Source organism: Delphinus delphis, chromosome 9 (assembly GCF_949987515.2).
Source record: "Delphinus delphis chromosome 9, mDelDel1.2, whole genome shotgun sequence".
NCBI classification, from domain to species: Eukaryota; Metazoa; Chordata; class Mammalia; order Artiodactyla; family Delphinidae; genus Delphinus; species Delphinus delphis.
The window spans coordinates 104,582,446-104,596,188 of NC_082691.1; the positions used below are offsets into that span (position 1 = coordinate 104,582,446).

Sequence of the window (13,743 nt, forward strand, 5' to 3'; positions counted from 1 at the left end):
ACATGCGGTCTTGTGTTACCCTGATGGAAGATTATGTGTTTTCTGTTGACTAATTCCGGATGCTTTTCGTCGAGTGCTGCTTTCAGTTGGTCTAATTGGGAGCAGTACTTGTTGGAATTAATTGTTCGGTTTTCCAGAAGGAACTCATAATGGAGGACTCCATTCCAATCCCACCATATACACAACGTCACCTTCTCTGGATGAAGACTGGCCTTGGCGTGGTTGGTGGTGGTTCATTTCGCTTGCCCCACGATTTCTTCCATTCCACATTATTGTACAGTATCCACTATTCGTCGCCCGTCACAATTTGTTTTAAAATGGAACGTTTTCATTGCAGTTTAAGTAGAGAATTGCATGCAGAAATAGGTCAGGAAGGTGTTTTTGCTTAACTTAACCAAGCTGGTGCAAATGATTTTCAGCACTCGTTTGGATATTTTGTGTATGTCGGCTGTCTCCCACTTGGTATAACGTTGATTGTTCTCAATTAATGTCTTGATTTGATCGCTGTCAACTTCATCTGGGCTACCCGACCCTGGAGCATGGTCAACGGAGAAATCTCCAGCACGAAACTTTGCAAACCACTTTTGACACGTTCAGTCAGTCACAGCACCTTCTCCATACACTGCACAACTGCACAAATCATGTTTTGCATTTCAGTTGCGTTTTTGCCTTTCTTGAAATAATAAAGCATAATATGCCAAAAATGTTGCTTTTTGTCTTCCATCTTCAGTATTAAAATGGCTACACAAAAATTCAACAGTTTTGATACTTTTTTTTTTTATGCATGCTGATATGACAGCTGTCACAATACAGTCTAACAAAATTGTTTTGAATGAAGTTAGAGACAACTACGTGCTCCTGGAGCCACCTTACAGGAAAAACCAAACGAACTTTTTGGCCCACCCAGTATATATGATAAGACTTTAGTGGACTTGGCTATTTTTAAAGAACTTTCATGATGGTTTTCATATGCACCCTCTGTTTCATATGCACCCTCTGTTTCAGGATAATTAAATAGCTAAAGATCAAACCTCCAAATATTTCTGGCAGTGTCTATAATGAAATCAGAGATTTACATACGTATTTAAATTCTTACAAAATACAATCTTAGGCTAATTAAATTATTATATTGTTATCCAGCACCACCCTTCAGTGGAATTTTAGTTGTGAATGGAATATTGTGAATATGTATGAATATTCCATTCATAAGTTTCTCTCTGCAGAGAAAGTCAGCATTTTGGCAGGTAGGTTAGTTAGTTAATTCTATAAGCACATAGGCAAAGGAGATGCCCAGTATTTAGAGTAAGAGGTAGTGACCAGTGGCTGAAGGAGCGAGTCTAGCTTAGTGAATGTTGCCAGGTGGCCTGCACTTGAGGCAACTGAGACCAGGCAGTGTTTCAGTTTTAGCTCAGGGCTTGTATAATCCTTGATGTAGTTCAAAGCTGAAGTGGACCCTGCGACTTGGACCAGAAGTTTGCATTCTAGGACATTCCATCTCTCAAAAAGCTACCTTGTGCCATCCTTTTTGTAGTCAGGCCCTCCCTCCATTCCTAATCACTGGTAACCAGTGCAGTTTTGTTTCTTGGAGAGTGTCATGTATGTGGAATTGTCGCAGAGTATCACCTTTTGAGTGATAAACCTTTTGACTTCTCTCAATCAGCATGATGCCTTTGTGATTGCACCCCAGTTGTTGTATCAGTAGTTCATTCCTTTTTATGGCCGAAAGAGCATTCCATGGTTTGGATGCACCATAGTTCGTATATCCATTCACTACTGTTTCTGTTTTCGGTGATCCAAAAGAGAACTGTAAACATTTTCCTGTAGGTTTTTACATGAAATGACTATTGTAATAGAATCTTTGCTTTATTGGTAGTGATTTCCTTTCCTCCTCTGTGGCCTTGCTACTTAAAGTGTGTTCTGTGGACCTGCACGTTGGCTTCACTTGGGAGCTTCTTGGAAATACAGAATGTCAGACCCCACCCTGGACCTGCGGAATCAGAATCTGCATCTTAGCAGGATTCCCAGTGATCGGTATAAACCTTAAATTTGAGAAGCACTGCTCTGGAGCATTAATGGCGGTGGAGAAGAGTATTTTGTAAGTGAGTTGACGTTTGCTCAGTTTGAACGTAGTGCAGCACAAACATAGCTGGGTCCATCTCGCACGTCACTCATTCTTGGTTTCAGATATTGAGTAAGACAGAAGTAATTGTATTAAACCAACAAAATGCCAACATTTTGGTACTTTAAAATTCTATAGTGGAGGGGCTTCCCTGGTGGTGCAGTGGTTAAGAATCTGCCTGCCATTGCAGGGGACACGGGTTTGAGCCCTGGTCCGGGAAGATCCCACATGCTGCAGAGCAACTAAGCCCGTGTGCCACAACTACTGAGCTCGTGTGCCGCAACTACTGAAGCCCACGCGCCTACAGCCTGTGCTTGGCAACAAGAGAAGCCACTGCAATGAGAAGCCCGCGCACTGCAACAAAGAGAGTAGCCCCCACTTGCTGCAACTAGAGAAAGCCTGCACACAGCAACGAAGACCCAGCGCAGCCAAAAATAAATTAATTAATTAATGAAAAAAATTCTATAATGGACTTCCCTGGTGATGCAGTGGTTAAGAATCTGCCTGCCCATGCAGGGGACACAGGTTCGATCCCTGGTCCAGGAAGATCCCACGTGCCGCAGAGCAACTAAGTCTGTGCGCCACAACTGTGTTCTAGAGCCCGCAAGCCACAGCTACTGAAGCCCCCACGCCTAGAGCCCGTGCTTCACAACAAGAGAGGCCACTGCAATGAGAAGCCTGCGCACCGCAACCAAGAGTAGCCCCCGCCCGCCGCAACTAGAGAAAGCCTGTGCGCAGCAACAAAGACCCAACACAGCCAAAAATAAATAAGTAAAATAAATTAAAAAAAAAAGAAATGGACTAAAATTAAAAACAAAAAATTCTATAGTATGCTGAGTATCAGAATACTGAAAAGTGGTTTTGCAATCATTAGGCTAAAAGTTACAGTTTACATTCATTATTTTATTTTCAGGCATTTGTTTCTCTACTTTAGGGTTTATAGCAATGAGTGTGTGCATTTTTTACACAGAAAATGTTGGGGAAAGAATCCAAAATGATTGTATCTTTTTTTTCTTGCACACTTTCTAATGAAGTAGTTTATATTTGTTTCTTTTAAGAGTAAAGGACCTGTAAGAATTATGAATGATGAGACTAAAGGAGTAGTTTCTGGGTCTTTTTTTTTTTTTTTTTCAAGTTTACCAAAAATCTAAGTGAACCTAACGGTCAGAAGGTACCTACCTTATTACCTAACAGTAGGTCACTAAGATGTAACATGAGGTGAAAGTGATTCGTGTCAAAAGGAACATGAGTTATGCAGAAAGAATTGATGAAGAAATTACTTTTAGTTTGGGACCAGATTGGGCAGAATTTTTATAGGAATCCTGATGTAATGAAATATAAGATAAAAACTGGTTTTAGTGTGATGTGAATGAAGAAAAAAAATAGTTTTATGGTTAATAATCTGAGCCAGAGGTGGTAATGAGCGAACACTAGGCAGTGGAACGAAGTAGAAAGGGGTGAGAAATGTTACAGGAAAGATTATGGAGGCTGAAAAAAACCAGATCAACCCAACAGCAGATTTGGAGCGCTTGCCTGGCATTGAAAGTCAAAGTAGATGGGGTCAGGAATTACAGGAAATGTGGAGCCTGTTTAATGGGAAGGAGTGTGCTGTCATCTAATGTGAGTTACAGGGTGGGTTATATGCTAATAAGCTCATGGAACACTAGTGTTAATTTAATTAATATATTGAACTTTGTTTAGCTCTGAATTAGACTCCAGGCCAGCAGGGATTTTTGGAATTCATGTTTGCTCTCTTAGAAGTATAAGTAGTAACAATGTGTAAGACTTTGTTTATTAACCAGGAGTAGGAATTTGAATTTTTTCTAGCATTGTTAATTTTTAATGTTTGAGATTTTTTCTCCTGGGATCAGTTTAATGTTTCACATGGCTTTACAAATAGGACATTTTGCAGTATTTTTACATCTTGAATATAAAGAGCTTTTATGTGTGCATACACATATGTGTATACATACCATTATTCAATATTTAATTCAAAAGAATATGAACTCACTTTCCCTCGTCTTGTTTTTTGTATGTCTGCAATGTAGGGAGGCATGGAAACTTTGGAGCTGCAGAAGGACATGAAAGAGGAGTCTGATGAAGAAGAGGATGATGATGAAGAATCTGGACGATTACGTTTCAAAACTGAAAGGAAAGAAGGAACAATTATTAGGCTCTCAGATGTAACTAGAGAGAGAAGGAACATTCCAGAAACTTTGGGTAACGTTTTTTGCCTGTCTCCCATCCTTCACTCCCATTTCAACTTCCTCCGTAGTACTGTTATGATTAACGAAACAGATTAAAAAAAGTTGCGTTTATAGAGTATTATGCATGGCATTTACAGGGTGGATGGTCGTTGTGAGGTGAGAGCTGAGTTACGGTGCTGTACAGGTCAGTCTATAAACGTGACTTGTCTTCTGGATTAAAACATGTTTGAATAAAATATTTGATTGTTTTTTTTAATAGTTTTTCTTTTGGAGTCTGTGGCTGCTCTCGTGCATACTGTGCGGTTCCTGGCTGGCTCTGGGAAGGTGGTGTGGGGTGGTACGGGGTCATTTTACCCTTCCCGAGACTGTCCAGGTTGCCAGGGCTAATTCTGGGCCAGACTGTTTTTATTTTGTACCTTTTAGTGTTATTATAACCATCTCTTTTTGCTGCTCTTTTATTATAACCATGAGACAAGATGACTTGTTTGTAGCACAGTCAGTTGAACATCATTCCTGTTACAGACCTACTGCAGGCTGTTGCTAATCAGCAGAGCCTTTTCCAGTATTGACCCCCCGCCCCCTCTTGTCTGTGGCTCTGTCTAGTGCCCATTGCAAAGAATAAAGCAGTGGTTCTCACATTTGAGCGGCAGAATCACCCAGAAGACGTGTTAAAACACATATTTCTGGATGCACTCTCAGCTGTTCTGATTCGGTAGCTTTAGGGTGGGGCCCGGGGAAGTTGCGTTTCTGGTGCGTTCCCGGGTAATGCCATTCCTGCTGCTCTGGGACCCATACTTTGAGAGCCACTGGGATATTGTCCCGTACTCCAAGGAGGAGGGTAGGAGGGTGGAAGGATGGAAGGACAGAGGGTTGTTGTTCTTGTTCTCTGGTCTTGGTCAAAGTAAAAGTCAAGAAACTAACCATTAGTTACTACCTTTATTACTTCATAAAAGTGTTATTTGTGACCGTTTTCAGTCGAAACCCTGAGCGTGTGTCTTTAAGTGGCAGATAGGAATTCTCTGTCAGGGCACTAAGCTCACAAGATGCCAAAGTTAACAGTAGTGAGCCAGTCTTACCATGTTCCTTTACTGAGTAAGGTTTGTGGAAAGGTTGACCTAGAGACTTAGTGTTCTCCATTTCTTCTCCCTCCAGTTTCCTCCTCCTACCTTTTGGCCCAGGATTTCCCTAGACTGTTCTTAAGTTATGGTATAAAGTTGCCGGTTAGTCTGAACCAGTACACCACAGGTTTCTAAGAAAGCAGAGCTGAGAAGTTGGGCTTGGGTAAAAGGAGGTGAATCAAAGGTCTTAAAACGGGGATGAAAAGACTAAAAGTATCCGTCAGCAGAAGTAATTGGTAACATTACAGAACAAGCTTATTGGAATAGATAGACATCTCAATCTTGGGCTGGGATAAGATGAACAAAGGAAAGATGGCGCCCCTGGCTGAACACCAGAGGGCAATGGGCAGCGGCTTATTAGGGAAGGAGGGTGGCATGTGGGGCGGGTGGTGGTGGTGAATCATCCCTTTTCTGCTTCTGTGTAGCTGGCCTGTGGCTTTGTTACATAAGTTGGGGAACATATGTGTCAAATCTTCATAATTGGGATAGCTACACGTTCTAAGGATGTGAAATCACTTCACAGACACCGTCAGGAATGGTGGCCTTCCCTCTCTGCAGCCAGCTCCTATGGGCCCTGGTGCATTTCATGGATCACCCTCCCCTCATCCTCAGCGCCCTTGCTTCTCCCGTCCCCTGGTCCTCAGCTATGGTCTTCTCATCTCTTTTCACTTTACCTTGACCCAAGCACTGACGTGTTCTGAAATGTCCTGCTTGCCTGTGTTCATAATTTGTACTTGTTTCATTCCTGCGTCTCTTTCTTTTCAGGATCTTTGCCTCATTTCATTCTTTTCAGGGTCATTTGTACTTCCTTAACTGAAAAGAATTTGTGTTGAATCTTTTTTTTTTTTCCTTTTTTTCTTTTTAGGGCATTTCTCAGTTGCTATAGTCATGTCATCCTGAGACAGGAGGGTGGAAGGTGGGTAGTGATGGGCAGGTTGGCCCTTTACATACGGGCAGAGAGGGCCTGGGGTTCTTAGAGGCAGAGTATCTGAAGCATAAACAGTTTGACCATTTACCATTTTTTTAAACGTTAAGAAAAAAGGCTTTAAATGTATTTGTGCAGAATGTGATTCTTTGGCTAGATAATAGGGCAAGTAAAAATGATACTTAAAAGTATCTTTCTCTGTTCCCTATTTGTAAGCCCTAACTTAAGAAAGCTTAGTGTTTGAAAACATGAGTTTTCTAGTAACTGAAAAGTTAGGATTATTCCCAGTACAAAAATGATTTTTCTGTTCATTTTAGAGATTGGTTTCCTAAAGCAGTGAGCTCCCTTATTTCCTTAAGACCCCTCCCCCCAACAAAAGGTTAATTTTATATAGAAGAAGAATATTCAGTGAGAAAGAGAAGCTACTACAGTATTTGGTATACTAGAAATTCACATAAATTTGTACTCATCACTTTGTATACTCCTGGTGATAGAAATACCAGTTTCAGGTTCTGTATACAGATGCTTGCACTTATCTGATTGTATAAAGCTGCTTACCTACTCTTTGTAATGGAATTGAAATACCTTGCTACCGGAATATATATGTCGTCTCATATGATATGTGTTTCTTGACAAATGGTGTCTTTTAACATTCTGAATACAAATAAAAACAATCATTTTGTGATATCATTGATTAATGTTAAGAACACTCCACTCTAAAAAGAATGAAATGATGGTCTGGCATCCCCCATTTCTGACCCTTCCATCTGCATGTGGACTAGTGAGTTCTTTTCAAAATCTGGAAGGGCATTTGGTCACTTTCAGTCTTCTTTACATTCAAATATATGATGTCATCCTTAAGTATGAAGAACACTAACTCATATTTATGACAGTCTTGACCATTGTAGAACCCGATTCACAGTTGTTGATCTGTATTTTGAATTACAGATTGGATTAGATATGGAATTTTGGGCTTTTACCTGAGTTACGATCTTAAGTAGTGAGCTTTTATCCTCAACCAGGATTCTGGGAATTAAATACCTTAGAGAAAATGTGACTGTTTCTCAGTTTTCCCAAGGATGGTACAAAACTACGTACTTAGGAAATACATTCATTCATTACATAAAAAGGACCCCATTGGGTAAAAGGGCTTAATTCTCTCACAGAATGCAGTTGGGAAGGGTTTCTAGCACATGCATGTGTAAGGGAAAGATTTATTTTGAATGGAAATGTCAAAAGCCATCTCTAAGACGTGGGTGTCATTGACCAGTTACCCTGAAGTGTCAGCACAGCAGTTCAGAGCTGCCAGTTCTTTTGCCCTAGGAGGTGGACCTCAGATTCTCTTTGGAAGCAGTACAAGCAATAAATGAAAAACTGTGTTTATTTTAGTTAGGCTTTGACAGTTCTTTCTGTATGAGGAGGCACCTAGATTTTTCCGTGTCCTCAGTTTCACTGGCACATGTAATATGTTAAACCATGTTTTACTGCTTTAACCTGAAGACCGTTGTTGTTATGCCCACATAAAGTCCTCTTGAAGTAATGTCCTCGGCTAACTTTGCTTAAGGCAAAGGATCTTTGGGAAAAATATTTTCATCTAGTAATGAACAGTTTAAGGTCACCTAGTACCAGCAATAGGATACTGCCTTCAGTTTACACGATGGTCCTTGTATTTGCCAGATTTTCACAAATTTCTTGATTCAGTTACCTGTTTAAAAAAGAAAAAAACTCAGACTGTCATTTGTTTTTATTTTGCCAAGTAAACTGTTTTATAGATATTCATTATGTATTCAACTATTATGAAATTATTTATATGTAAATATGTTTTTCTTAAGCACATTTTAGAAAGGGACAACACTGTAAAACCTCGTTACATTGAGCTATATCTCTTTACTTTGTAATATGGACATAGTTCAGAAAACACTTAAAGGGAAATTAACATTTCAGTTGAAGTTACAAATGTAATTTTCATCCTGTCATATTTTGGTGACCTTTTGTGACAGCTTGTCTCAATTGGAGGAAAGCATTTTTACTTGCTGATTAAAGATGTCATTTGAAACCATTTTATTACTGGGGATAGTGAAATTAATCTTGACACTTAGAACCACTAGCAAAATAATTGCTGATTCACTGCATAAAATGTGTATGTGAACCAATCATGTAGTCAAGATGAGAATAAAAGTGTGTGCTTGTTAAGAAGAGATTAAATTTTCTTTTGTATGGAGTCAAAGATTCATTTGAAAGGGAGGGGAATACCATAGAAACAATTTCAAGAAAATGAAATGTGGCTTAGAGGTTTTGGAAGAGTTTGGAGATGATTATGGAATCCAAGGTAGGAGATAAACTGGTAATATTTAAAATTTACCCTTCACTGTGGAAGAGGGCATAACAATCCTTCTTAGTAGAATTCAGTGAAATCTTTAGAAGGTATTCATTTATTAATGGAAGATATATTATCATAACTTAGATAATATTTTAAAATAAAGGAACCATATTTGAATAAGTTAGCATTTTTCTTCTAGGAATTCAGAATAATGTGCCAACTGAAGTTTCTTAGGGCCAGAGCCTATATGTTTCTTGTATCCCTAAAGCATTGGTCAGAGAGGTGAGCAGCCCCTACTGGGTGTCCCAGAAATATCTGCATTAATGAGTTTTTTTCTTTTCTGGCTTTGCTCTCATTTGCTGTAGCTTCCCTATCAGACTGCATGGATATAAGCCTTTCTTCACAGAGTAAAGTTGTTATTTAAAAAAACATAAATCTGAAAATCTGAAATGACAGTATTAAATAAGTTTCCATTTTTTATGAAATTAACTTAAGTATTTGACTCGAGGGTGATTTTATTAGTTCTGCTTTTAAAGCAGAACAATCAGGAATTTGTCATTTTTGAGTCTCTGTGTCACTGTGTATTAACTAATACTTGTCCTGGTTCCGCTTTAGAAGAGTGTCCTTGTTTAAGACTGGGGGAGCCAGGTCTTGACCAGCGTCATCCGCCATCACTGCAAGATGCCTAGCAGATTAAGGGCGGTGGTTGGGTTGAACTTCAGCTCCTCCTTTTTAGCTTCCCTCAGCACAAATGAAAACACTTTAAAATTTACAGGCGATCCTTGTATTTTATTACAAGGGAAAGGCATGTCTTCCATTTAACTTGTCTCACTCATGGGGCCTGAGTGTCTCTGTGATTGTATCCTACTTGATGCTGCTAGTTGAGTTGTTCGTAGTGGGTGAAGCACTCGCTGTCCCTAAGTTTCATCGTCATGTAGTTCGTTCCTGTTTTTCCCTATAAGTCTGACTTAGGCTATTCGAAGGTATCTAACACATGTGCATCTTTCAAACAGAGCTTTCAGCAGAGGCCAAAGCTGCGCTGCTTGAATTCGAAGAAAGGGAGCGGCAGCATAAGCAGGGCCGCTACGGCTCGAGGCGGGGAGGAAGGAGAGGAGGTTCGTCCATGTGTCGTGGAGTGGGAGACCAGAGGAGAGAGAACACTGAGAGGGGAAGAGCCAAGGATCACAGGCCCGCCCTGCTGCCCACACAGCCACCTGTGGTGGTAAGTTGTGTAGTTTCATTGTGGGAGCTTTTGCAATTTCAGATGAAAATACGCTTTTGTGTGGGTATCATATTTTGCATTTATCTTAGTCTGAAATTAAAATTGAGTAAAAGGCATAATGGCTCAAGTTTCTTTGTAATCTATAGTATGATTTCGTGTATGGTCACACACATTCAGTCCTCTAGTATTCAGGTAGTACAAACTAATTCTCTGCACATTACTGATAAAGAGAGAGGCGATAAGGAGACCTGGTGTCCTCCCGTGGCCGAACCACAGGGGAGCCTTGCTTTTACCTTCTGCTTGTGGAGACGTGCTGCTCCTGCGAGCACCATTCTGAAAATACTGGACGTCTTACATCTAGAATCTGGCAGTAATGGCGTATTTTATAAAATATTTTTTCTTATACACCGCTTACCGTAGGTTTTTCCTTAAATGTAGCAGTTTCTCTTACAAGTAACTATCATATCCTATCCATAAAAATGGAGATTGTCATATCCATAAAAAGTTTTCATAATTTAGGAAGAAATCAAGTACTTGTAATTTCAGCTTCATTTGAATTTCCTCTGTATTTCAAAGATGAGGCATCTCAGGAATAAAGACAGGAATCGTAGTGATTTGTTGTTGTTGTTGTTCCTTCAGTTAGCGTCAGGATCTTACAGCTTTTTCCTTCAGAAGTCAGTCTTCAAGGACAGATTCATTTAATATAAATATGTGTCCACACTGTCTACCCTCCTACATTATTACCTGAGTTTAGGGGAAAACCACACGTTGCCTCCGTGTACAAATGTTATGTTTCAGGAGGCATTCATTTGTGAAATAACAAAGTAGAAAAGATGACTTACTGTTTTTTGTTTTGTTTTATTATTATTATTTTTAATGAATTTTTATTGGAGTATGGTTGCTTTGCAGTGTTGTGTTAGCCTCCACTGCACAGCAGAATGACTCAGCCGTACGCATACAGATATCCCCTCCCTTTTGGACTTCCCTCCCATTTAGGTTACCACAGTGCATCAGGTAGAGTTCCCTGTGCTGTACGGTGCGTTCCCGTCAGTTGTCTATTTTATACATAGTATCAATAATGTAAATGTGTCAGTCCCAGTCTCCCAGTCCCTCCCACCCCACTCCTTTCCCCCTTGGTATCCAGACATTTGTCCTCTAAGGATGACTTAACTGTTTTAGCATGAGAATTCTAATTTTGATCTACAGGGAAGAGAGGTAGGTGGGTTGATTACAGCATAAAGAGGTTGATGATATTAATAACTGCTGTCTGCTCATACAACTGTTCTTAAGCTTCTCTGATAGCGAGAAGACTGGCCCTTCAGTTTTTTCTTTTTCTTCTCCATCCCGTCTCCTCGCCCCCAACCTCCACTTGCCGTGTACTAAACAGCCAACTCCGTTATTTTGGCCTCCTGGAGGGGAACCAGCCACACAGGAGACCAGTTTTTGCATAATTGTGTCTCCATGATCCTGGAAAAGTAACAGAACTCCCTGTTTTCTTATCTACATAGAGGAAGTATGCACCCATACGTGCCTCCTTCAGAGAGGCTCAACTGCGAGATCTGTGAGTGCTTTAAAAACGTTGCCCAAGTGTCAGTTGACCTGAGTCCCTCCCGACAGTGATGCCATATCTGTGGAATTCTGTAGATGCTATAGGGCTCCCAGTGAGCTGGGACTGAACCCACTCCTGGAGCTTTGGCATATATGCTCTATGCTCATCTTCGCTAGTCAGTGGTGTTTTAAAGCTGCAGTTTACTGAAACGGTCACAACTGTCTGAAATGGCCTTAACCTCGCTCACACTTGGGTCCCTCCTTGATCCTGGCCACTCCCCACCCCAGAGCTGTCTCTTTGACTCTTCACCCTCAGAGTTCTGGAAAGAATAACCTTTGCTCACCGTCTTTGCTTGTGTCCATTTTCTCGGTCCGTCCCTTGCTGCCTGGACTTCGTGCCTTTCCCTCTCCCGGATGTGCTTCCAGAATCGCCACCTGACGTTTGCAGTCCGTCCTGTTGGACTGCACTCTGGGACCTTGGGCATCACCCACGAGCTCCTCTTTCTTGAGCCTTTCTTATTTTGAGTGTCTGAGCTTGGGGTGTACTCTCTTCTCTTCCAGCAGGGCCCCTTCTGTCTCTCCTGTTCCTCTGGCTGCGTTGTTCTCAGGCCTCTTTTTAGTCAGAGCTCTCAGTCAGCAGCATTGACCTTCCTGCCATCTGCTGTCTCCACACGAGTCTGGGTCTGTAGCCCTAGCCTCTTGCCAGCTCAGTTTCTTCATTTCCTAGCTGCCCTGGGCCTCTCTGCATGGGTGTCGCCCAGGCCCTAAATTCCCCTTGTTTAAAACACACGATTTCCTTAAAAATCCTTCATGCTCTTGAGTGAATGGCCCTGCACTGTGCTCATTCCCAGTTCTGTTCAGATTTAGCTTAGCTGTCCCTCTGTCAGCGTGCTCTCCGTGTGGATTCAGTGGTGAATGAGATAGAAAAGACTCCCGCACCATGTGCAAATGTGCACATTACAGATGTCATGAGTCAGAGGAGGGAACAGACTGGTTTCTGGGAGCATATGTATGTATCCACGGATTTAAGCCGTTTCCAGAATCTTTGGAGAAGTCCTCCCTGAGGAAGGATAGGTTAGACAGGGTCATGTACACTTTGGTTTCAAAATTCTCATTGTTCCGTTGAAATGTCTTCTTCCTGCTGCTCTTGTTCAGACCGCGGCCGTTTCTTCCATTCAGCTCCCACCGTAGCCTGTTAAATGGTCTGTCTTGTTCCATCCTCTTTCCTCTCGTCCATCTCACACACTGTTAGTCATCGTCGTCATGCATGCTGTGACAACTGAGAAGCCTCCGTAATTTGGCGTCATCCCGGGGAAAACAGCTCATTATACGAGACACTTTGGTCGGTAGTAGCCTGCTGCCTCTACTGCTGCGTGTGGCCAGTTTGGTTAGTGGCTACAAGCAGGACTTGTGGAATCAGATTCTCTGCTCTTCTGCTTACCAGCCACTTGATCTTGTAAAAGGAGAGTCCTAATGGGGGCCCACTGCATAGGGTGGTTGGGAGTGAGTCAGTTACTCCACATACTGACCTCTGAGTAGGTGCTTAAAACACAAGAGCCCGGTGCTCTGCAGCTGTTGCTGTGGGTGGTGGTTTCCTGCTCTCCAGCGAGTCTTCCATGAAACAGCCCGAGATCCTTGACCACCTTGAGGGTGTATTTTCCCACCTTCGCATCCTCCGGTCTTCAGATGTGGCTGTAGCCACACTGGTCTCCCCATCGTGTACCCAGCAGGCATGTGTTTCTGCCTCTGCTGCTCCCTGGTGATTCTGTTCCCCTCCTGGCATGGTACGTCTCCTTCCCCTCCTTCCTGGTTCGGATGCCGTCTTCTCAGGAGCTTCCCCCCACTCCTTTCAGGGAGCCCTTTGTCCTTTTCTGCAGCCTGGTTTCTAGCAGGGTTGTTTGTGCATGTTCTCGCCTGGCTCCCTAGGCTTTCTCAAAGGGGGGCAGGGCTGGCTGTGCAGGGACAGCCCAGGGCAGGTTGTGTTCCGTCCCCAGCGCAGCGCTTGGCTCGCGGTGGGCAGTTTTGATGGTGGAACTGCACTTTTTTTGCTTTTGGAATCCATGCGTGTTATTCTGGGGCTGCGGTTTTCCCTCCTGGCCCTGAGGTCGACTCGTGTTGTCCGGCAGTGGCCCTTACTGTGAGCAGGCGAGCAGCTTATTTATCCTGCTGTTTTACACAAGCTGCTCCTGTAAACTTATTTCTAAGTCGTAACTTCACAGTTCAGTCGATGTGAAATCTGTAAGGCACTGGCTTTTTTTCTTCTGAGCGTTGATCTCTGTGAATG

General features: G+C 42.1%; 1 protein-coding gene across 5 annotated transcripts in view; it reads left to right on the forward strand.

Annotated features, from left to right (window-relative positions):
* Nucleotides 1-13,743, forward strand: part of RBM33 (RNA binding motif protein 33) — a 114,316-nt gene that overhangs the window by 36,727 nt on the left and 63,846 nt on the right. For all 5 annotated transcript variants that reach the window (XR_009520706.1, XM_060021188.1, XM_060021189.1 and 2 more), the window contains 2 exons: nt 4,168-4,339; nt 9,703-9,911. Coding sequence is in view for 4 of the 5 variants with exons in the window: in XM_060021188.1 (XP_059877171.1) it covers nt 4,168-4,339; nt 9,703-9,911 (381 nt within the window). In the remaining variant the exon portion in view is untranslated. The remainder of the gene's footprint in view (nt 1-4,167; nt 4,340-9,702; nt 9,912-13,743) is intronic.